The 24,084-nt window shown below is 37.9% G+C and overlaps 1 protein-coding gene across 1 annotated transcript; it reads left to right on the top strand.

Annotated features, from left to right (window-relative positions):
• Nucleotides 1–451: 451 nt before the first annotated feature.
• Nucleotides 452–24,012, top strand: LOC139129599 (golgin subfamily A member 6-like protein 7). Its single transcript, XM_070695259.1, has 2 exons — nt 452–4,836; nt 23,956–24,012. Exon 1 carries the CDS (start codon nt 455–457, stop codon nt 1,490–1,492), a length of 1,038 nt encoding a protein of 345 aa, XP_070551360.1. The 5' UTR covers nt 452–454; the 3' UTR covers nt 1,493–4,836; nt 23,956–24,012.
• The last annotated feature ends 72 nt before the right edge of the window (nt 24,013–24,084 follow it).

The following is a 24,084-nucleotide window of genomic DNA, read 5'->3' as shown; positions in this document are numbered from 1 at the left end:
GGTCGTTGTTGCAAGGCCAATTAAAGCAAATTAAAGAAGAACGCAGGGAGATGCAAGAGCAAGTAAAACAAATAAAAGAAGATAAAGAGCACATAAACTATCAAGTTAAACACCTGAAAGAGCAAATTGATTTGTTAAATAAACAAGTAAGAAAAGGGGGGGACGAAAATGAGAAGTTAGATAACCAAATAAAACAAATGACTGACGACAATAAGTGGTTGCAAAACCAACTAAACCAAACGAAAGACGAAAACAAGCAGTTGAACATCCAGGTTAAGCAAATAAAGGAAGAGAAGAAGCAGATTGACGACCAATTTAACCTAACGGAAGAGAAATGCAAGCAATTAAGTGTCAAAATAAAAGAAATCAAGAATGTAAACACTGAGTTAAGTGATCAAGTAATACAAAATAAGGACGAAAACAAGCAATTACAAGACCAAGTAAAATTAATAAGATGGGAAAATGTGCAGTTACACGACCAAGTAAAACAAATGACAGAGAAAATGTGCATTTAAATAACCAAGTAAAAGAAATGACAGAGGAAAAGATACAGTTAAAAAACGAAGTTGATCAACTTAAACAAATAAAGGAGCAAAATGAGCTGTTAAATGACCAAGTAAAGAAACGGAAAGAAGAATGTGAGAAGTTAGTCTACCAAGTAAAACAAATGACTGAGGAGAAGGAGCGGTTCAAAGACCGAGTTAAGCAAACGAAAGAAGAAAACGAGAAGTTGAACATCCAGCTTAAGCAAATAACGGAAGAAAAGAAGCAGACTGACGACCAAGTAAAGCTAACGAAAATGAAATTTGAGCAATTAAGTGACCAATTAAAACAAATCAAGAATGTAAACACGGAGTTAAATGACCAAGTAATACAAATAAAAGACGAAAAGGAGCAGTTAGACAACAAACTAAAACTGATGACATGGGAAAATGGGCAGTTAAAAGACCAAGTAAAACAACTGACAGAGGAAAACGTGCAGTTACAAGACCAAGTTAAACAAACAATAGAAGAGAACAAGCACATTAACGACCAAGTTAAACGAATGAAAGAGCAAAATGAGCGGTTAATTGACCAAGTAAAGAAACGGAAAGAAGAATGTGAGAAGTTAGTCTACAAAGTAAAACAAATGAATAGGGAATATGAAATATTGCAAGACCAACTTAAGCAAACAAAAGACGAAAATGAGCAGTTGAACATCCAGCTTAAGCAAATAACGGAAGAAAAGAAGCAGACTGACGACCAAGTAAAGCTAACGAAAATGAAATTAGAGCAATTAAGTGACCAATTAAAACAAATCAAGAATGTAAACACGGAGTTAAATGACCAAGTAATGCAAATAAAAGACGAAAAGGAGCAGTTAGAAGACAAACTAAAACTGATGACATGGGAAAATGGGCAGTTAAAAGACCAAGTTAAACAACTGACAGAGGAAAAGGTGAATTTACAAGACCAAGTTAAACAATTTAAACAAATGAAAGAGCAAACTTAGCTGCTAAATGACCAGCTAAAATTAAGGAAACAAGAAAATCAGAAGTTAGCTAACGAAGTAAAGAGAATAACTGAGAAAAAGGAGTGGTTGAAAGACCAAGAAAAGCAAACGAAAGAAGGAAATGGCCAGTTGAACATCCAAATAAAGGAATTACAGGAAGAGACAAAGCAGACTGATGACCAAGTACAGCAACCGACAAAGCAAATTTAGCAATATAGTTACAATTAAAGAATATAAACAAGTTGGAAACGGAGTTAGCGACAAAGTAATATGAAAAGAGATGAAAAGCAGCAATTAAACGACCAAAGTAAAATGAAATAAAAAGAGGATGAGCAGATAAAAGACCAAGTTAAACGAATGAAAATGCAAAATGAGTGGTAAATTGACCAACTAAAAAAAGAAAAGAAGAAAATGATAAGTTAGATGACAAATACTTGACAAAATCATTGATATACTCTCAGTATATTTGGAACACAATATTAGCTAATACGTTACGTATATCTTTGTATATGAAGCATATCAATACATTGATATACGTAGCGTATATCTTTAAAGAACAAGGGTACACGTAATGCAGATCTTTGCACACCAAGTGTACACTGTAATTATGCATTTTATTAGTATACGTACGTGTATACTTAGCATACTTAACAAATGCACAGAATCAGTATGTGTTATATTGTTGTATACCAAGCATTTGGCACAAGACCTCTAATTAATTTCCCATAGGCCACCACAGTAGCGTTGAGCTCGATTTTCGTATTTTAAACCATTCAGCGGCACGAGTCCTCTTAACAGGTGTTAGGTCAATGTCATCTTAACTACTGATTAATTTTTCGTGTGGGCAAGTCCGCGGAAATTTTGAGATAGCGATGAAATAGCGCCCTCAGTGGTGTTTTTGACAAAATTCAGGCTTATTGTTATGATTTCTATTAGCCCTAGAACTCCTCATATTACCACCAAATGTTTCAGCCATTATTCACAACAGTCTGAATTTGATTCAGGCAGAAAAATCTCTCTACAAAAATATTGACGTTAAAGTTCAATCTAAACGTGCATCCATACAGATATCAAAACTTCCAGGTCTGCACTATTTTTCTTCCGAACTATCTTCGTTGGTAACGAACCCGGAAGTGAATTAGTGGGCTTGTGCCATTTTGCCTAGTATAAGAACATCAAATAAATGTGGAACATTAATGGTGGAACGACCAAAAAAGCAAACGATATGGAATATAAGCAGTTGGAGGATCAAATAAAAGAACTGTTTAACGAAACAAGAAACAAGTAAACTATAAATTAAAACAAATGACATGGAATAATGTACAGTTCAAAGACCTTGTAAAACAAATGACATGGGAAAAGTGCAGTTAAACGACCAAGTAATATAAAGTGCAAAACGAGTAGTTAAACGACCAAGTATAAAAGGAAAGAGAAATTGATAAGTTGGATTACCAAGTAAAACAAAGCAATGAGGAAAACGAGTAGTTTGCCAAGTAAAGCAAACAGAAGAAGAAACTGAGCAGATGAGCATCCATGTTAATCAAATAAAGGAAGAAAAAACAGACATATGACTAAGTAAGGCAAACTAAAAACGAAAAGTGAGCAGTACAGTTGCCAACTGAAGCAAATAAAAGGCAATCACGGAGTTAAGCGACCGAGTAACACAAATAGAACACGAAACGGAGTAGTCGCAAGACCAATTCGAACAACTTACAGAAAAAACGGTCAGTTTCAGACAAAGAAACGCCGGACATTATGCTTGGTATGCGCTTACCATATTTACGTATATTGACGTTCAAGGAACACAATATTAATTGCATACGCAACGTATATCTTTGTATATGGAACATTCCAATACGTTGATATGCGTAGCGTATTTCTATGCAGATCATGAGTATACGTCATACAGATCTTTGCACACTAAGTGTACACTGCAATTTTGCATTTATTAGTATACGTATATACGTACATGTATACTTAACATATTTGACACATGAACAGCATCAGTATATGTGTATATATTGTTGTATAGCAAGCACTTTGCCCAGTGAAAAGCAAACAAAAGAAGAGAACAAGCAGTTAAGCCACAAACTAAAGAATATAAACGAGCTAAACGAGCGTATAAATGGTCAAGTAAAACAAAGTAAAGAGTAAAATGAGAAGTTGGACTTACTCTACTAAGTTAAACAAATGATGGGGCAAAAGGACCGGTTCAAAGACGCAAACGAAAAAAATAAAATGAGCAGTTGAACATCTAGGTAACAGAAGAAGCAGACTGACGACCAAGTAAAGCAAACGAAAAAGGAAAAAAAAGGAATTAAGTTGCCGATTAAAACATTTCAAAAAGAGAAACACACAGTTAAACTACCAAGTAATTCAAATGAAATACGACAAGAAGCAGCTGATGACCAAGTAAAACAGATGACTGAGGAAAAGAGGCAGTTTATTGGAAAACTCATTCAAATAAAAAAGAGATGAAACAGGTTAACGACGTAGTAAAGCAAATAATAAAGAAAAATAAGTAATGAAAGGATTAAGTATAAACATAAACGAAGAAAAACAAATGAAAGAAGAAATGAAGTGGTCCAACAACTAAGTAAAAGAATGAAACAAGGAAAAGCAGCAGTTAAATGGAAGAGCAATATAAAAAATGATATCAAGGTAACATAAACGAAAGAAGAAAGAAAGCACATTGTCATTCTGGTAAAGCAAATAAAATACGAAAATGAGCAAATGACCAAGTAAAACAATTAAAAAGGAAAAGGCGCAGCCAACTTAAACAAATGAAGAAAGAAAAGAAGTTAAATGACCAAGTTAAATAAATGAAATACGAAAATTGGCAGTCACATGACCTAGTAAAGCAAACGATAAAGAAAAAGATGCAGTTGATAGACTAAATGATAAAGTGAAAGAAAAAAAAGCAGTTAAATTACAAAGAAGAGAACATACAAAAACGAAAATGATCGAGTAAGTGACAAAGTGAATCAAATGCAAAGATTAAAGACTGAGTTAAGTGACAAAGTAATGCAAATGAAAGAAGAAACGGAGCAGCTACACGACCAAATGAACAAATAGAACATGGGAATCCTTAAGCGGATTAATGAATAAGTAAAGCAAATGACAAAAAGCAAAGTCATAAGTCCAAGTAAAACATATAAAAGAGGAAAAGAAGCAGCCACAAGACCAAGTAAAACAAATGCAAGCGGAAAGGTACATTGATTTGTTGAAAAAGCAAACAAAAGAGGAAAATGAGCAGTTACACAATGTAACTGAATTAGAAGAGAGCGAGCGGATTTGCATGATAAAAGTGCCGTTGTCATCAGCAAGACATCATTGTCTCACACGTAAGTTTGTTTTATTATTTAACACACATAGAGACACAAAGACACACATACACATATATATACATATATATGTATATACGTATATATAAATATATATATAATATTATACATATATATAAAATTATATATACTATATATATATATACGAATGTTTATATATATATATATATATATATATATATTATATATATATATATATATATATATATATATATATATATATATATATAAGATAATTTAAATAATGACAAACTATTTTATTTACAACTTGGCGGCCTGGCATCGATCTTAGGACGGTACTTAGGACATACATACATACATACATACATACATACATACATACATACATACATACATACATACATACATACATACATACATACATACGTACGTACGTACATACATACTTACATACATACATACATACATACATACATACATACATACATAATACATACATACATACATACATACATACATACATACATTGTCAGGAAAAATATTCTTGTATTACGTCATTATTAGTACAGTGTCTTACTCTAGATACTCTGATAGCATTCCTTCTAAGGCTAAGCTTTGACACACCGCTTCCTATCACTGTTTATTTACCAACCAGAGATTCCATCTGCTTATGTGTCTAATCAATCATGTGCCTTTCTCGTGACTCATAGACACTTTTCCCGTCAAAAGTGATTTTATCTACGGGAATCTTGCCTTCCCCAATCAGAGACTGTTCCACCCTCAACAGAGACACTTCACGTCACTAGACTCCATGTACGGTCTCTCACCCCAGTGTTATTATCAGCCACTGTCTATTATATTAGTATAGAATAAAGTAGTCATTTATAGTATTAGACGACTTCGTCTCCAGACTGCTTACTCAGACCTGGTCATATTCCACACATAATTTCTGGTGCCAAAACCAGGATGAACCTCTTGGAGACGACCTAATCAAACAATGATCACCAATAGCAACCGACTTACGCGGATCTCACATTACCTCACATTACCGGTACTTCACTGAAGGTACAAATCTACGATATGAACATGAACTACACGTGTTCGCTGACGCAAGCACCGAGGCTTTCGGTGCCTCGGTGTATCTACGCTACCAGGGCCAGACTGCTTTAATTATGGCAAAGACTCGCGTCGCTTCTACGAAGGAACTTACGCTACCGCAATTAGAATTAATGGCCGCACTTATCGGTTCAAAACTTCTCCGTTTCACCTACGATGCGCTGAAAGATTATGAGGTTATCCCTCGATATCACCTCTTGGTGGGGTCGTATTGCTGCGAGTGCGGTTGTGGGCCGCATCACACGAGTCGAAGACGAGTGTGATGCGGCCCACAACCGCACGAGCAGCAATACGACCCTACCAAGAGGTGATATCGAGGGATAACCTCTTTATCATATACCTATGCCCACGTTATTGAATGAATAAATCTCGTATATTAAAATATAATACGTTTCACTGTGGTTTTTCTTGATGGACTACATTTGTTTGCGTCATCTTGCTAAGGCGCATTATTTTACGGTTGAGCAGAGAAATGCTTGAACTCTGTCATCAAACATGTAGGTATCTACCGAATCGGTACGGTACATGCAGGTGTTGTGTTTGGTATTATTTTACAGAACGCATTTACCATGAATACACGATATTTTTTGAAAGTTGTGCTTTTGAATTTGCCGGTCCTCCGACATGTCCGATTTGCTTGTCGTCTGCGCGTCTGTGCTTATGCACGGACGGAACAGCTGGTCTGTCATCGATCTGTCATTGCCCGTACGGTGATGATGCTCCGCTCTTTAATTTGTTCAAATTGGTAGCACTACTAGCAGGTTAATCCGATATCGACACGTGTGTTTTATTTAGTTACCCCGCATTTCCCTATGCTTCAAAACCCTGCCACATTTGGAGATCGGACATGATATAGTAGTCAAAGTCAAAATCATAGACGGGCACCATAGTTTGTTTTGATTAGGGCGCCACCATGTAAGTAGTCCGGTATGCAAATCAACAGGCCGTATCAGGCTTGTTAGGTAAATCAACAGGTCATATCACTTTTTCATATGCAAATATTCAATTGAATGAAAGAAAGACGCACTGATCATTCCTTTCATATGCAAATCAACAAGGCGTATCACTTTATTGACATGCAAATCAACATGATAAATCATGTCACTGAACTCAGTACAGACACAATAGGGGCATAGGTATATGATAAAAAGTAAATATCACACGTCGCTTCCTATGGTCGGACAATCAAAGCGTTATTCGCTGGATAAGAAGCGATAAGAAACTACCGCTGTTTATCGCAAATAGAGTAAAGAGAATCAACGAATTTCCATGCACAGTTAAATACTGCCCTGGGCAAGATAATCCAGCCGACCTGCTAACACGTGGAATTTCTGAACGCGACTTGGAGAAGTCTACTTTCAGGTGGGAAGGGCCTGACTGGCTAAAAAAGTGGTGATTGGCCAGTTCGCCAATTATCTGACAACGATGATACCACTGTGTTTCTCGCAGACTCTGACAATAGTGACGACGCAAATAACGGACATGCAAACACAACGTTAACGGCTCTTCCTGAAGACAATGCCCACTCTACTCAAAACGGAATCCAACAAGTGGTTGACGCAAATAGATACAGCTCGTTCACTAAACTACTTCGCGTACCCGCCCTCGTTCTACGTTTCGTATCGAACCTTAAGAAGCCCAACGCTCGCAAAACCGGATATCTTACCGCAAGAGAACTTCAACGCGCCAAAAAACAAATGGATAAAAGACGTTCAACTCGAAGTATATCGCGCCGACGTATACTCGCTCCTCGGAAAGACTACCAAAACTACACTCGCTAGACAACTCGTGCTCTTCTTAGATGAAGACAACATTCTTCGCTGTGCTGGCAAGCTACATAACGCCCCGCTCGAATACGCCGTGAAATTCCCTAGTCTGCGTCCAACCCATCATCGGTTTACGGAACTTGTCATCTTAGCCGCGCACAAATGTGTACTACACGCTGGACTACAGACAATGGCTACTCAACTCCGTCAACGATACTGGATCCCAAAAATACGACAAGAATTATCAGTTCGTGTACACTCTAAAATAGGAGACATTTGCTGAAGTCATGACCTTTCGTATTGGCTAATGGAAGAAGGGAATTTCTCATGAATATTTAAATTTGTAAATGAGGAAGTGAATGTAGGATTTTGCCGGGAAAAAACCCATTGGCAACTTTCGGCGGGCTTTTTAAGCCCTGTTGATAGATATTCGGTGTCTTTCGAATGAAAATATCTCCAAAATGTTCTACACTTTAAAATGGCAACTTTGGAGGGTGGTACGTGCGAGATTTTTCTCGTTACACCAGTTTGAAGTTAGTCATTGAAATACGCAAATCGCCATCACACTTTCCCGCCATTTTAACGTTGACAGTCGACTCATTTTTGCGGGCGTTTTACGATCGTAGTTCTAGCTCACTTAGTTATTTCTTATATCATTCAAAGGGGCAGGAAACCAGCTTTCTAATGATGCCTAATACTTGGGTCCCACGGATAGGTGCGCAACGGTTCGCGGTTTTGAAAACGGGAAGCATTGTTGATGGCAGGTCGTGACTAGTATTGCAGCCTTATAGCTCTGCGTACAGGTCTGTTTTCCCGGCGTTATATCGAACCGTGGACGAAGACATGAAATGACTGGCCATCCGATGGTTTCATCAATTGTAAGTCCTCAGCTGAAAACGTCTAGAAGACCATGTGAAAGTGTCTTCCGTCCATGGCATGAATTTTACGATGTTTAAGTTCCATGATTCTGTTGCTGCGACTCTGTTGTTTTCCTCGATAGGCGGAGTTTAGCAGTCGCAATATGCGCATGTGTCAGACCACAGACGTACGTCTCAACGTTGGCGGCGGTGTTCCGTATGACGTTATCGACAGGTGATTTTGTTTTTTTTAGTCACATGGGCGTTTATGGGATATATTTTGAACGTCTCCTATTTTAGAGTGTACACGAACTGATTATAATGTTCATCTCATCGGGACGGAAATCGTCAAAGCTGTTGTACTCATCGACGAAGGTTCTTACCGTTCATTTATACATACATACATACATACATACATACATACATACATACACTGCAAATTTTTCTCGTTTGCAGGCCAGCTAAATTAAATCGAAAAATAAACCAGCTTGTTTGTCAGTAAACGGATTGTTTCGAGTTTTGAATTTTGGCTTATTTTTGGCTTTCTGGCATGCCAAGTCTGGTTTCTGTGCATGCCAGTTTGGGTTTTGATACGGCATATATACATGCCAAGCAAAGATCACTTCAGCTTGCCAGTAAGCCAGTTAGTACTGAACAATGGTTTACAGGAACCCACTCTTCTATGAACTATGCTTGTTAGCAAGCCATGTTTTAGATACTGTGGCTTGCCCATATACCAGATAATGCTGAACAGTGGCTTATTTGTAAACCAATACCACACTTCTCTGGCTCAACAGTAAGCCAATTCTGGTTCCATCTGGTTTGAAGATAAGCCAATATTACTGCAATGTGGCTTACAAGCAAGCCACTATAAGAATTCCTGTGGTTTACCAACAAGACATTACAAGCTGGCTTGCAGACATGCCACTCTAGGGCTTTTGTATGGCTTGTTGACAAATCAGTTCAATATTAGCCATATTGCCGGGGGGTAATTATTTCTGACCATCCTTCAAATTTAAATTGGATTTCTTCACATTTTGCAGACACAGTGGAGAATTATCATCCCATTGAAAGGCCTATTGGGTCCTCTACGTGATGGAGCAACACAAAGCAGGACTGTAAAATATCTGAAACACAAACAACAGCTGAAATAGTTAGAAATCCTGCATGCAAGCTACATTAAAAAAAACAACAACAACAATCATCAAAATTAATTTCAGATTAACATTTATTGCAATTTACGAGAAATGAAACAGTAATTGTTGCGAAATAATTAAATCTAATACTTACGAGGGTATACTCACTGAAAATGACATTCTTATGAATGCTACTTGTAAAATCATACTGATAACATAATTTGATGTTATAAAGTTTACCTTATGCATCTGATGCAAATTGCTAGCTGTTTCACCGGGAAATCCCCTGCGCATTACAGACCACTCATAATTGTCAGCACATTTAGTATACATACCAACTTTGTCAAGCCAGAAGTACTCTACAAATTGACAAGTTCCTTTCAGACATCTGATGTAATTAAACTTTGAAACCCTAGATAACTAAGCAAACCCAGTATAACATTGTCTCTTTCCATGCTGCCGAAGATTACACCTTCAAGAAACAACAAAAACTGCTTGCTCCTTCAGAGACGAGCATACCTAAACAGGGCTGCTGCTTTGCATCTCTTCCTCAGAGTTTTCCAGTATCCTGGAATATAAAAGATGTAAACATATAAAATTTGAGGCACAAGGTTAGATCATAAAAAACACTCAGTGCCAAGCTACTAGTACAATGAGGGCAAGGCCTATCTACTGGCATGTTTAGGGAATGTGTGCAAGTATATTGGAATGTTCATTGGCAGCATTCTAAATTACAGTCATGTTCTTAAACACATATTTGACTTCAGGGACACTATTATCAAATCTTTCTTGTGCACCAATAATCTGACATGACTACTCAGGGTAAAGTCTCTTAGCATGAAAAACATAGCTCTTACAAGTTATTGTCAATGTCATAGGCCTTGCTGCATCACTGCACTGGCACAAATGTGTAAAACTATGGTTTGAATGTCATGATAATGAATGTCAAATCCAAAATATCATAATGAATATATTACAAGGCAAGATACACTGGAGTAACAGTGCAATGTGCTTTTGAGACTTGCAAAGAAGTTGGAAAGACTTTGAGAAAGCATTTTATCACTCTGGCTATGCAACAGCCATCATTGATGATATACTTCACATGAATATAGTTTGAAATAAGTAAATGACGCTCCATTAACTGTAATTTTCGGCTACTGTTTCAGTATTTTACTACTGTTTATCATCTACAGTTTCTTTCTTGGCCTACTTTCCTCAGCATACAAAATGGCAAGTATTATGTTAGTAAACACAGCCTGTATATTTATCAATTTTATAATTGACAAATGAATTCTTGTCCAGCCCTAAATGAAATTTCAACAATAACAATGCTACATGTACATACTGTACTGAGTAGCTAAACATTGAGGATTTCATCATGCTTCAATGACTTGAATGGGAAAGTGCAGTTGATAAGCAGACCAAAAATGCTGGCAGAAAGCCCGCAAGTTGTGGCTAATGGACATCAGAACAACAGAACTAAGCCATAATCTACCAAGTAAACATATGATTCATGTGAATGAGGGTATGGTTGATAGTCATATCGGCCTTTTATCTTGAAATAAATTGACAAATGCTGATTTCACATGGCCATGTCCTTGTACAACATCCTAGCACAGCTTTGACGAGCACTCTGTGTACCACCCATGTACCTGACAACACTGTAGCAGGGGTAATTTTATACACATCCCTGATATAGAAATGTGTGGTGTAGGTATGTGAACATGCCTAGCGCCATATGCATGTACCAGAAGTGCTGATCACCTCCCTGTACCAGGACCTGTGTTCAGCATTTGAGGCACAGTGATGAACATATCCACATACCAGCTGTGAAATTTTCAGCCCCTTATTACCCTTGTCACATAAAAGCTTACCTCACTATACCAGCCTATTGTAAACACACAGTGCAATTGTGCCTATGTAGACATTACCGCATTCATGTACCAGTTATGTTAGAATTTCCCTATTACAGAACTGTACAAATTGCTTCTACAAGAATTACAAATGACCTCAAAAGAGGGATAAAACTGCAGCAAGTGTGAAGGAATACAGTAAAAAATTGGCCGACTAGCGGGAAATACAGTACTCGTTAAAATAAAGAGCAAAGTTAAAACAAATACAGTAAAATACTAACCGACCAGCGGGAGATAAAACACTTGCAAAGCAGAGAATAAAAATTCTCTGCTTTGCAAGTGTTTTATCTCCCGCTGGTCGGTTAGTATTTTACTGTATTTGTTTTAACTTTGCTCTTGCTTCTACAAGGTTGATTTGGAAGTAAATTTTCAAGCTCATTTTTTCAAACCCATGTTACATGTACTATTTGCAAAACTATTGTACAGAACTGTTGACACAACTAGGTACATGGATGTGAAATGCAGCTGTGCTACTTATTTTTCTGACTATACTATACTGAGGATATTATTTTAATAGCTGGTAGTCTCCGTAGCTTCTCAGACCTGGTACAGTTATGTGTACATCCCTGAACCAGCCCTCAGAATATAACAGGGCTGTGAGAGATTTCCAGTGTCGGGTTACATGGATGTAGTTGTACTGAATCTGACAGAAATTATAAATCCAACATGATGAAAACTCCATCAGCTGTAGCCATTTGCAATTTCCAAGTAGTTTTGTTGTGTGTAAATACTGCAGTTTCTTGTTCTACTTCTTAAGGCATAATGAATGTCTAACATACATTATCTACCCAGTTCATATTTGTACAGCAAGGTTATTGTTATAAATCTAATTTCAGTCTGGAATAGAATTTATTTGTCAACAATAACAATGGTTGTTAAGTAGGTATACAGTACATTGTCAAGCAGAACACTGGTATTCAAGAGACTTTTATATATCTATCGAAACTGCAGTTTGTACACACAACATTGAAGATTGAAAATTGCTAAAACTTACAGCTAATGTCAGAGCAAACTAGTCAAGGCACATTATGTGCCTTGACTAGTTCGTATCGAGTCACAGTAACAATTTTTTTCAACAAGCAATACTAACGTCACAACTGCTACCATCTTTCCAACTGCAGTTTTTCCACCAAAGACAGTCTTGAGAACCAAAAATGTTTGATGCCTGTTTAAAAATAAGGGAAATGGCAAATTATGTTTTGATACACCAGACCACGATTCAATATCAGAAACCAGGTGCAAGCAAGTGGCTCCCCTCATATAATTGATTATAACAATAGAAAGTTTAAACATGTCTGTCTGTTGTGTGACCACGACATAGATAATATGTCACAGATATGTAATAACAGCTGAAATTTAAACAAAACCCAAAGTATTAGTGTAATATGTGGAAATATGAGGAACATTCATGCCTGATATAATTATTATCACTGCACATAACGATACTTGATCACCTTTTATAACCGCTCTTTGAATTCCATATCTGAGGTTAGAGTCTTCATTCTGCTTTCACATTGTCCTAAGAGAATCCACTGTTAATTTGTGGAGCTGAATGCATTTTCTGTATCAAGTATGTTATGTCCTGGACAATCTGTTGAAAAAGAAACAAATAATTATCTATTACTGGTAAGTGGAAGTCAATAGTCACATTTGTACTGGACGTTATTTGCTGAAAATGAATCACTTTAATATTACCCGTCTTGAGTGACAAGAAGGCTCACAAAATTTGTGTAAGCGATGTTGAAGGACCCAAGTTCAATTCATGCTGTGGAAACATAAATTTGCCCTGAATAACAGAATGAACCATTACATCTTTTTGGCCAAAGGATTTGTGAGGTATGTGTCTGTATTAAATCATCTGAGTTGCCAGTTTGAGGTTATTATCAACATAAACAAGAAATATCATCCATGAAATAGTATGTTTGTCATTGAAAGAATGGCATGCATGAGGATACCTGCAAATAAGCTGTGGCAAGTAAGTTTGCCTGAAAATCACACAGAAAGGTAGCGTGAAACAAATGTGCAGTTTTACTCACTTTTTCTGGTAAATGGGCATCTCTTTACTGTGGCAATATCTCTTGTGGCAGCTATTTGTTGGTGTCTCCGTCCTCTACAACAATAATGACATAGGGTTATTAAATGCAGTTTTGCTGGGAACTGATGGATGACAAAATTTAAATGATTGCCATCTTTCCGTTCAGGATGGACAATGGCAAGGGGTTATTTAATATACAGCGGACTACGGACGACGTACACCGGAGGACGCATCCATGATCCACCTCTCAGAATAGCCCTGCGTACAGGTCTGTGTGTTCCCGGCGTTATAACTTATAGTTATACGGCCTCCGCCACAGCCCTGCAACGGTCTATGGAGATAACTGGGGTCTCTGCGGTCCGGATGAGGACTGCAACGAAAACGCAGTCTTTTTGGCCGAAATTCTGCTCTATCGGGGCAAAATCCTTTCCCTGCCTACCTTTACCTCCTTACCGACCCAAGGAAAGATGCGATTAACTTCTCCTAACATCCAAAACCGCTCGTTTTCTGAAACATAACGTACTCGACAAGTTGTTTACCCACGGGGATCGCCATTTTGAATCTCGCTGCAACAACCCCAGTTATCTCCATAGACCGTTGCAGGGCTAGCTAGTGGTGGAGGCCGTATAACGCCGGGAACACACAGACCTGTACTCAGGGCTACTCTTAGAAAAGCTCCTCGTCGCTGACCAGCTGACAGAGTGGAGCTAAGAAAACGCATTTAATTATTCACCGAGCACGGAAGATTTCGGGGAAACACATTCATTTGCAGTGGTGAAAAGCCATACAAACACGATACACATACAAAAGGGACAAACACACATCAGTTCAGCCTGATGAAATGAAATTTAATGCTAATTGTTACATCCTTGGCAATGATCATTGATAATATCAATGAGTAGCAAGCAGTGCTATCAATTTTCGCTGGTGCATCCATGGTGTAGCGGTGAATGTCGAGGACAATGGTGAATAGTTGTGACAAGGAAATTTCACTTTTTACAACAATTTTCAAACGCATGCATGTTACTTAAAATAGTTCAAGCTAACCGATATGCTTTGAGGAAAAAACAGGCCCGGTTTAAATAAATGACTTTGCAAATCTTCCACGGAATATGCAAAAACAAGCTTATGTTTGATTTGTGGATGTGCATTCCATGACGTCGGTTGCAACTTGCATCTGATCATGACCCGTGTATATGTGGTGTCGAATAGCTATCGTTGAGGTACATAACCAGTTCTTGCTTGCGAAGTAATTCTTCATCAGTGACGGAAGCCATAACAGTCGACTTGTGCCGAAGTACGGAATCGTAAGCGCTGATACAATCGTCTTTAACGCCTCGGCTACGGTGCGAAGACAAGTGGAATTTGGAATTTTAGCGCACGCAGTGTGTGTGCCACACAGGAATTAATACGCAACTGCCTAAAGTGAAGGGATGGGGATTCCAATAGCCTGCGGCCCCTTTAAGATTACGATTAACCAACAAGTACTATTATTCTTACATATGTCACGGAGATATAATATCTATAACGAAGTTTAAACATTGGCTTGGTGAATCATTGTGTAAAATTGAACTATTTTAAAGTGAAATGTTACAAAGGGTGAAACGACGGTCAAAGGTTAAGGACTTCCTCCTTGTACGCTATTTTGGTCATTTGAACGACCGTCTGAATATCAGTTGCGTTTGCTATGGCTTGTGTATATTTTTGGCACATTCAGGGGCATAGAACATCCATTTCAAACATGTCCTTATTAATAAAATGCGTCGGACTTGTCCCAGGATCAAGGCTGTGGCCTGACAAAAATTCAGGATAAGCCTACAATCAGGGCCAACAGAGAATAGCATTGATCGCGATTTCAGGTTTGTTAAGCTTACTACTGCACTCGCACATTCGGCCAAAATTTGTTGTTGCATGCGTGACTAATGGTTGTGGTAGCTTTAGTCTGAGCCATGAAGTATTGTTGTTTTTACTTTCGTCGTTGTCTTGGAAAATATTGACAATCCGACGTATAGGCCCTACATTTATTTTTGCATGTTAATGAAAGAAAAACGACGTCATTTGAGATCAACGCTTTTTATTGTCAATTCATTCCTTCAATTTGTTTTGATATTTATGTGCCCACAGACTTGAAGCAAGTCCATGTCTTTTTTTTCAATTGAAGACTTCACAAAATTGTATCGCCCAAAATCAAAGCTAATCAATCTGTTGCACTGAATGCGCATGGTCCTCCCTATCGTGCAAAAGGCCTGGTCTAGAAATTAACCAGTGGCTGATGATGACAATGGCTTGAAAACAGGCCCATTGATTTCATAAACTTGAATGGTTTAAACTCAAATCACGCCCACAAAGTTGCCACTTATGGTTGGCTTAAAGATGAGCCAATGAATTTGTCGATTTTGTTACGTGCAGAGAAAACGAACAAAAGGGTGAACTCAGCAGTTAACGTTTAAACAAAATTTATTACGAAAATAAAACTAATTGCTAAGTCAGGGATAGAGTACAAGCTTTAAAAGTGTACAGACTACTTATCTCAGCTGGGACGGCAAAGCTCCAGTCTCAGAGTTGTAACAGTCAGTTGGATGAATGAACAGTCCTTGCAGGCTTGAAGCTGCACAAAGTCCACAGTATAAATCCAGCGTTGGCAGTGAAGGTCTTGAAAAGTCTTGAGAATGACTACTGCTGGAGTTTAGTAACACACAAGAGACACGATCCCAAAAGTCTGACTGGAAGCTGAGCACGTCCCTTTTATAAAGGCATATAAGAACAATCTAGAACTTTTATTGACATGCTAATTACTGTTCTAAAATTATCTCCCTTACACAACTAATCAACTTTCCAGAACATTCCAAACATGACTAATTGAATTCAAGGTTGTGAGGTCATCAGTGCAGTGACCTTGAGAATGTTCTAGACTAATTGAACTCTCAGGTCATGATGAGTGTGGGGGAAATGACCTACATAACACACCCCCTCTTCAAAAAAAGAAAATTTTTCAAAGAAAAATCTTTCTTTTACAAATGTAATCTTGAAAAGGATTTAACCCCTTGACTACCAAGGCCAATGTATTCCTATATACCAGGCCCCTTATGTAAATATTGATAAAATCTGGGGTGTGGTCATTGCATGAACACTGCTTAGAGTAAAAATTAAGTAAGTACCAATAAACCATATATTTTCTGAATCAGCATGAAATTTTCCACTTTTTCATACATAAATTTTGTATTTCCAGGTCACGTGACTGATCACATGACACGTCATGTGACCAGAGTTGGCAAAGAATATGAATATTTGAAGCATCAGGACGTGTTTTGAATCCATAAAATGATGCAAATTTGAATACAGTTGCAATTTTCATGGCATTGTCTTTACATATATGTAATAATAACTACCTTTACTTTATTTATAGATGTACCTATTTAAAATTTTTCTCACAAAAGGCAGAGTAAATGAACCATAAACATCAGCATCTGACATGATTCTGTATTTGAAAATCAAACACATTTTATATTTGTAAACACCTGCTTTAAGTCTTCCTTGCAGAAACATGCATCTAAAATGGTTATGATTTATCAAAAAATATTTCACAATATTTAAAAATACATTTTAGGGAACAACATATCACATGACCAAACACATGACCAGTCATGTGACCAGTCATATTGATAATATGGCTGCTATAAAATTTCACTGGCTCATAGTAAAACACTGTATTTCCTCTAGTTTCATTCACGAATATTGCTGTTAATAGAACATATTTACATATAAATCATTTGTTTTCAATAAATAAACATTTCATTTCATTAAAAAAAAACCATAAACATCTTCGCGATCGTCCGTACTTCTGAAAACTGTAAACAATCAGCGCGACGCTTCAGTGATCAGCCTGACCTTTCAGGGTCGAGGTCATGGGTCACGACATTTGCTTCCGGATTTGGGCCATATTCGGACGTACGGGGGCGCAATCACATTCTGGCCAGATCGGAATACATCAATCTTAGTTGCGCTGCATGCAGGCGCCGAAATTATGGGATTTTTAGCGACAAAAACGAAGCAAATACGCCTATTTAACTGTGCCGGATATTTCCGGCACTCAAGGTATATGGTAATTCAATATGGCGCTGGAAATATCCGGCGCCATAGGTAGTCAAGGGGTTAAGTACTCAAATTTTGTTTTACTCTAAAGTAAAACTTCTTGAATGTGAACAACAATAAACTCTAAATACGAGAGAGACAGTCTGCAATTAAATTGTCTCTGCCTTTGATATGTCTAATATCAAGATTAGACTCCTGTAACATTAAACTCCATCTTAGCAATCTCTGATTTTTGCCTTTAAATTTCTGCAGAAAAACAAGAGGGTTGTGATCAATATAAACCACTATTGGCTGATTTGAAGAAGTAACATAAACTTCAAAATGCTGTAAAGCTAATATCAAAGATAAACACTCTTTTCAATTGTAGAGTAGTTTCTCTGGGATTTGTTAAATTTGCGTGAAAAATAGCAAACAGGATGATCTACACCATGACTATCCTCTTGCAATAAAACGGCACCAGCAGCCGTATCACTAGCATCCACAGCTAATTTGAATGGCAAAGTGAAATCTGGTGCAGACAACACTGGAGCACTTTGCAGTATGGCTTTAAGTGCATCAAATGCCTGTTGGAATTGCTCTGACCAAACAACTTTACTTTCTCTTTAAGTAAGTTAGTCAAAGGCTCAGTAATTGTGGAGAAATTTGGACAGAATTTTCTGTAGTAACCAGCCATACCGAGAAAGCGCATCAGTTGTCGTTTGCAGTTTGGTATGGGAAAACTTGAAATGGCACTGATTTTGGCATCAACAGGTTTTACCTCACCCTGTCCTACAGTATGTCCGAGGTAAGTCACCCTCGCCCAACCAAACTCAGATTTGGCAAGGTTGACAGTCAACATTGCTTTGCTCAGTCTCTCAAAGAACTTTCGCATGAGCTTGATGTGTTCCTCCCAGGTGTCACTATACAGGACGACGTCGTCAACGTAAGCTGCACACCCGTCTAGCCCGGATATGACGTCGTTGATCATCCGTTGGAACGTTGCCGGAGAGTTCTTCATTCCAAATGGCATCACCTTGTACTGGAACAATCCGTCTGGTGTAACAAAGGCGGATATTTCACGAGCACGATCCGTCAGAGGGACTTGCCAAAATCCCTTCAGTAGGTCAAATTTCGTCACATACTTGGCTTTTCCCACTCGGTCGATGCAGTCATCAATCCTCGGGATTGGGAAAGTGTCTGTCTTTGTTAAAGTGTTGACCTTCCTAAAGTCCGTGCACATACGATAACTGTGATCTGATTTGGGAACAAGTATGCACGGCGAACTCCAGTTACTTTTACTGGGTTCAATGAAGTCATTGTCCAGCAGGTATTTGACTTCTTCCTGTAGATATTTCGCTTTTGTTGGATTCAGTCTGTATGGATGTTGTTTTACAGGCTTACTGTCCCCAACATCAACGTCGTGATAGATGACGTTCGTTCTCGTTGGAACATCTTGAAACAGGTGTTTATATTCATGGAGCAGTTCTTTCACCTGTTGTTGTTGTTCTGGCTGGAGGTGTGCCAACTTTGTAGACTCCAGCTTCTCCAGGATTTCTGAGTTCTGAAGCTTGACCGAGCCCAGCTTTGAGTTTAGAGTATTTTCACTCAAGTCAGTTTCAGTATCACTATCTTCATAATGGCTAGAACTGACTGTACTGACAGGCTTTGTTTTAGTAGGATTATCCCTATCCAAATATGGCTTAAGCATATTTATGTGACATAGCTGTTTTTGTTTTCGCCTGTCAGGTGTTATTATGATGTAATTTAAATCACTCAATTTCTTATCAATTAGGTATGGCCCAAAGTAACGAGCATGGAGTGGTTTGCCAGGAATTGGAAGTAGAACAAGAACTTTTTGACCTGGTTCAAACTTCCGTTTTGAGGTGCTTTTATCATATTTGATTTTCATTGACTGCTGAGATGACTCAAGATTTTCTCTGGCTAATTCACATGCTTTAGAGAGTTTTGTACGAAAATCTGACACATATTGCAAAATATTCAGACAATCATCATCGTCTGATAGGAATTTCTCTTTAATGAGCTTAAGTGGGCCACGGACTGTATGTCCGAATACAAGCTCAAATGGGCTAAAACCAAGAGACTCTTGAATTGACTCTCGAACAGCAAAGAGCAGAAAATGAATTCCTTCATCCCACTGTTTCTCTGTGTCAAAACAGTAGGTCCTAATCATGTTTTCAAAGTTTGATGAAATCGCTCAAGAGCACCCTGACTTTCTGGATGATAGGCGGATGACCTATACTGTTTAATGCCTAGCTGATCCATTACTTGTTGAAAAATACCAGACATAAAGTTGGAGCCTTGATCGGACTGGACACATTTAGGGAGGCCAAATAAAGTGAAAAATTTGACTAAAGCTCTCACTATAGTCTTTGTCTTTATATTTCTCAGTGGTATGGCTTCTGGGAACCGAGTTGATGTACACATAATTGTCAACATGTACTCATTTCCTGATCTTGTTTTTGGTAGGGGCCCAACACAGTCTATTAGTATCCTACTAAATGGTTCTTGAAATGCAGGAATTGGCTGTAAAGGGGCCTTTGGAATGGTCTGAATTGGCTTTCCTACCATTTGACATGTGTGACAAGTTTTACAGAAATGTCCTACATCCTGCCTGAGATTAGGCCAATAAAAGTGAATGAGAATTTTATGATAAGTTTCCTGACTCCTAAGTGACCAGCCCAGGGGGTTTCATGGGCCAGGCGCAATATTTCAGCACGGTAGGGCTTTGGAACCACAATTTGATGTTTTATAGCCCAATCGTCATCAACCAAAACGTCTGGAGGTCTCCATTTACGCATGAGAATACCAGATTTTGTATAATAGGAAACAGAGCTATCTGAAGTTTTACCTTCATCATCTACCCTGTCAAACAAACACAAAATATCTGGGTCTTTGTGTTGTTCTGCAATGAGATTTGATCTAGAAAATGTCTGACTTTGGTCAGCAGAAGTTTTACTGGAAGTTTCAAATCCACGAGGGATAAAGGAATGATCCGTGTCAAACACCTGACTGAGAAAGGTGTCATTTAAGTCAACATCTGTGACATTATTTTTGAGAATATTTTGATTCTCAGAAGTTTTCTTTGACATGGCTCGAGTAATAGCACATGAAGGAAACAATCGGGTATCTCTTGTTCAATTGGCTCTGGATCCTGATCTAAACTAGGATTATCAGTCACAAATGGATTAGTAATGACCTTGTCCCCAGCAAGGTCGTTTCCGAGAAGAAGGAGAATCCCTTCAAAAGGCAAAAAAGGCCTAATACCTAAAGTCACAGGTCCAGAAACAAAGTCCGAAGACAAATAGACATTATGGAGAGGAACAGGAATGTAGTCATTACAATCTACCCCCTTAATAAGAACTTTAGAACCTGAAAATGACTTTTCAGAAAACGGCAGGGTATCTGCCAAAGAGACTGGGAAGCCCCGGTATGTCTTAAAATTTTGACAGGGGTAGCGGAAGGGAAATCACTAGAAAGTGATATAAAACCATTATGAATAAATGGCTCGAAAATAACCATAATGCTATCTTGAGAAGAATTGACCTTGACCTCATTAATTGGGGATGAGAGGGGTTTAACCTCAGAAAATGTGTTGCACACATTATTAGACTCTAATCGAGTTGATGAAGAAATAAAGCCGGTTGGCTTAGATCCACTTTGACCACTTTGACCTTCACGTTTTCTTTTCAATTTGAAACAATCTGACATTGAATGACCGTCTTTCTTACAATAATTACAAGAAAGTGTACCGAACTGTTTGTCAGAAGGAGATTGAGACTTGGGATCTGATGATGTGGGAGTGTTACTTGAACTCTGTGAACTGTTGTTATTTGATTTTCTACTGTCCTTTGAGAAATTCTTGGATGAAAAGGAGGAGTTAAATTTACCTGCATTGTTTCTGTATGGAAAAGACTGGGATGGTTTGCTGAGAAATGAAGATTTGTGGGTCAATGAATAATCATCGGCCAAACGTGCAGCAACCTCCAATGTATCTGCCTTTTGTTCATTGATAAACGTCTTGATGTCACTCCAGATGCACCTTTTAAATTCCTCAATCAAAACAAGTTGTCGTAATTTGTCATAATTCTGACTGACCTTTTCAGAAGAACACCAACGATCAAACAATTGTTCTTTTGTTCGAGCAAATTCAACATAAGTTTGATCCTTCACCTTCTCACAATCCCTAAATTTCTGACGGTAAGCTTCAGGCACCAACTCATAGCCCTTGAGAATTAATTCCTTCACAGAATCATAATTTGAAGCCTGCTCTACTGACAACTGAATGTAAATTTCTCTGGCTTTACCCACCAAAGCACTCTGCAAAAGCATAGACCAGGACTCCTTAGGCCAATTCAGACTCTGAGCAATTTTCTCAAAATGAAGGAAATATTTATCAACATCCTTTTCTTGGAAAGGGGGAACTAACCTGAAATGCTTAGTGATGTCAAACTTGTCTGAAGGGAAGAATTTTCCTGACTGTCCAAGCTCTAAACGTTTTATTTCTACCTGTAATCGCTGTTCTTCTAATCGCAATTCTTTTTCTCTCTGTCTTTCTTCCATTTCTAATCTTTCCTGCCTTTCCTTTTCTTTCTGTCTTTCTTCCATTTGCAATCTTTCCTTTTCTAAATCCAATTTCTTAAGCTCCAAATCTGCCTGTCTCTCTTTTTCCATTTGTAATTCTTTCTCTCTCATTTGTAATTCTAGTTTCTTGATCTCCAAATTTGTCTGCATTTCTAATTCTAATTTTCTGAGTTCAGAGGTAGACTCGGGCTCATAATCTTTCAGGGTGGATTCCTCAAATTGGCCTAAATCAACTAGATGTTTGGCAATACGGTACTGTATTTCCCTCTTGCGCATAGACCTTTTAACTTCTACTTTAAGGAAATTTGCCAGTGCTATGAGGTTGTCTTTTCTGAGGGAATTAAATGTGTCCTGATCAAGGTCATCCATAAATTCGTCTGGTTTAAATTCCGCCATGATTGGATTTCGCTGAGTTCACAGTGTACAGTAGTTTTGAAAAGGCTGGCAAAATGTTGTCAAACGGCTCAAAATATTCGTATCCCGGACAAGCCCCCAATTTTGTTACGTGCAGAGAAAACGAACAAAAGGGTGAACTCAGCAGTTAACGTTTAAACAAAATTTATTACGAAAATAAAACTAATTGCTAAGTCAGGGATAGAGTACAAGCTTTAAAAGTGTACAGACTACTTATCTCAGCTGGGACGGCAAAGCTCCAGTCTCAGAGTTGTAACAGTCAGTTGGATGAATGAACAGTCCTTGCAGGCTTGAAGCTGCACAAAGTCCACAGTATAAATCCAGCGTTGGCAGTGAAGGTCTTGAAAAGTCTTGAGAATGACTACTGCTGGAGTTTAGTAACACACAAGAGACACGATCCCAAAAGTCTGACTGGAAGCTGAGCACGTCCCTTTTATAAAGGCATATAAGAACAATCTAGAACTTTTATTGACATGCTAATTACTGTTCTAAAATTATCTCCCTTACACAACTAATCAACTTTCCAGAACATTCCAAACATGACTAATTGAATTCAAGGTTGTGAGGTCATCAAGGGCAGTGACCTTGAGAATGTTCTAGACTAATTGAACTCAGGTCATGATGAGTGTGGGGGAAATGACCTACATAACAGTATGTAAACAAACCAACGATGCCAGTGGCTCAAATTTAAACCGATAAATTATATTGTCACGGGCTTAAAAAGAAGCCATTCGGCTTAAATTTATACCATGACGGGCTTGATAATAAGCCACCAATGTATTGGTATGAATACACGCCATCCATACTCTGTGTGGTGGCGTGACTTCAAACCATAAAAACCTTAGTGGATTTCGGGCAAACCGAAATATTTCAAACATATACACACTGGTTCACCCGCAAGCCACCTACAAACCAAGTGGTTATATTTCAAGCCAGAAGAATTTGCAGTGTACATACATACATACATACATACATACATACATACATACATACATACATACATACATACATACATACATACATACATACATACATACATACATACATACATACATACATACATACATACATACATACATACATATTGACTTATTGACTTACTAACTTAATTAATAATTTAATTAATTATTAATTAATTAATAATTAGTTAATCATACCATAACAAAGACATAATGAGACGCTAAAAAGTTTGTACCTTATTTGGTTTAGTCTCCTTCATCCTTCCTGTCACCCTCTCCTTTGTTTCAGTCCGGCTGAACCAATCGCATCCTTTGTCTCAAGTGCAACAAGACACGTAGAAGAGAGGGTAGGTGATCTATGTTCATAGCTACATGTTGACAAAGATGAAAGTTATATGATTTTCTCGCAAGTGTGATA

The sequence above is a fragment of the Ptychodera flava genome, chromosome 3 (genome assembly GCF_041260155.1).
Source record: "Ptychodera flava strain L36383 chromosome 3, AS_Pfla_20210202, whole genome shotgun sequence".
Classification (NCBI taxonomy): Eukaryota; Metazoa; Hemichordata; class Enteropneusta; family Ptychoderidae; genus Ptychodera; species Ptychodera flava.
Note: the sequence above shows the minus strand (reverse complement) of the source record. Positions and strands in the feature narration are given on the sequence as shown.

Excerpts from the sequence above, each read along its gene's own strand:
- LOC139129599 (XM_070695259.1), top strand. The coding sequence starts at position 455 with ATGGGAAAATGTGCAGTTACACGACCAAGTAAAACAAATGACAGAGAA.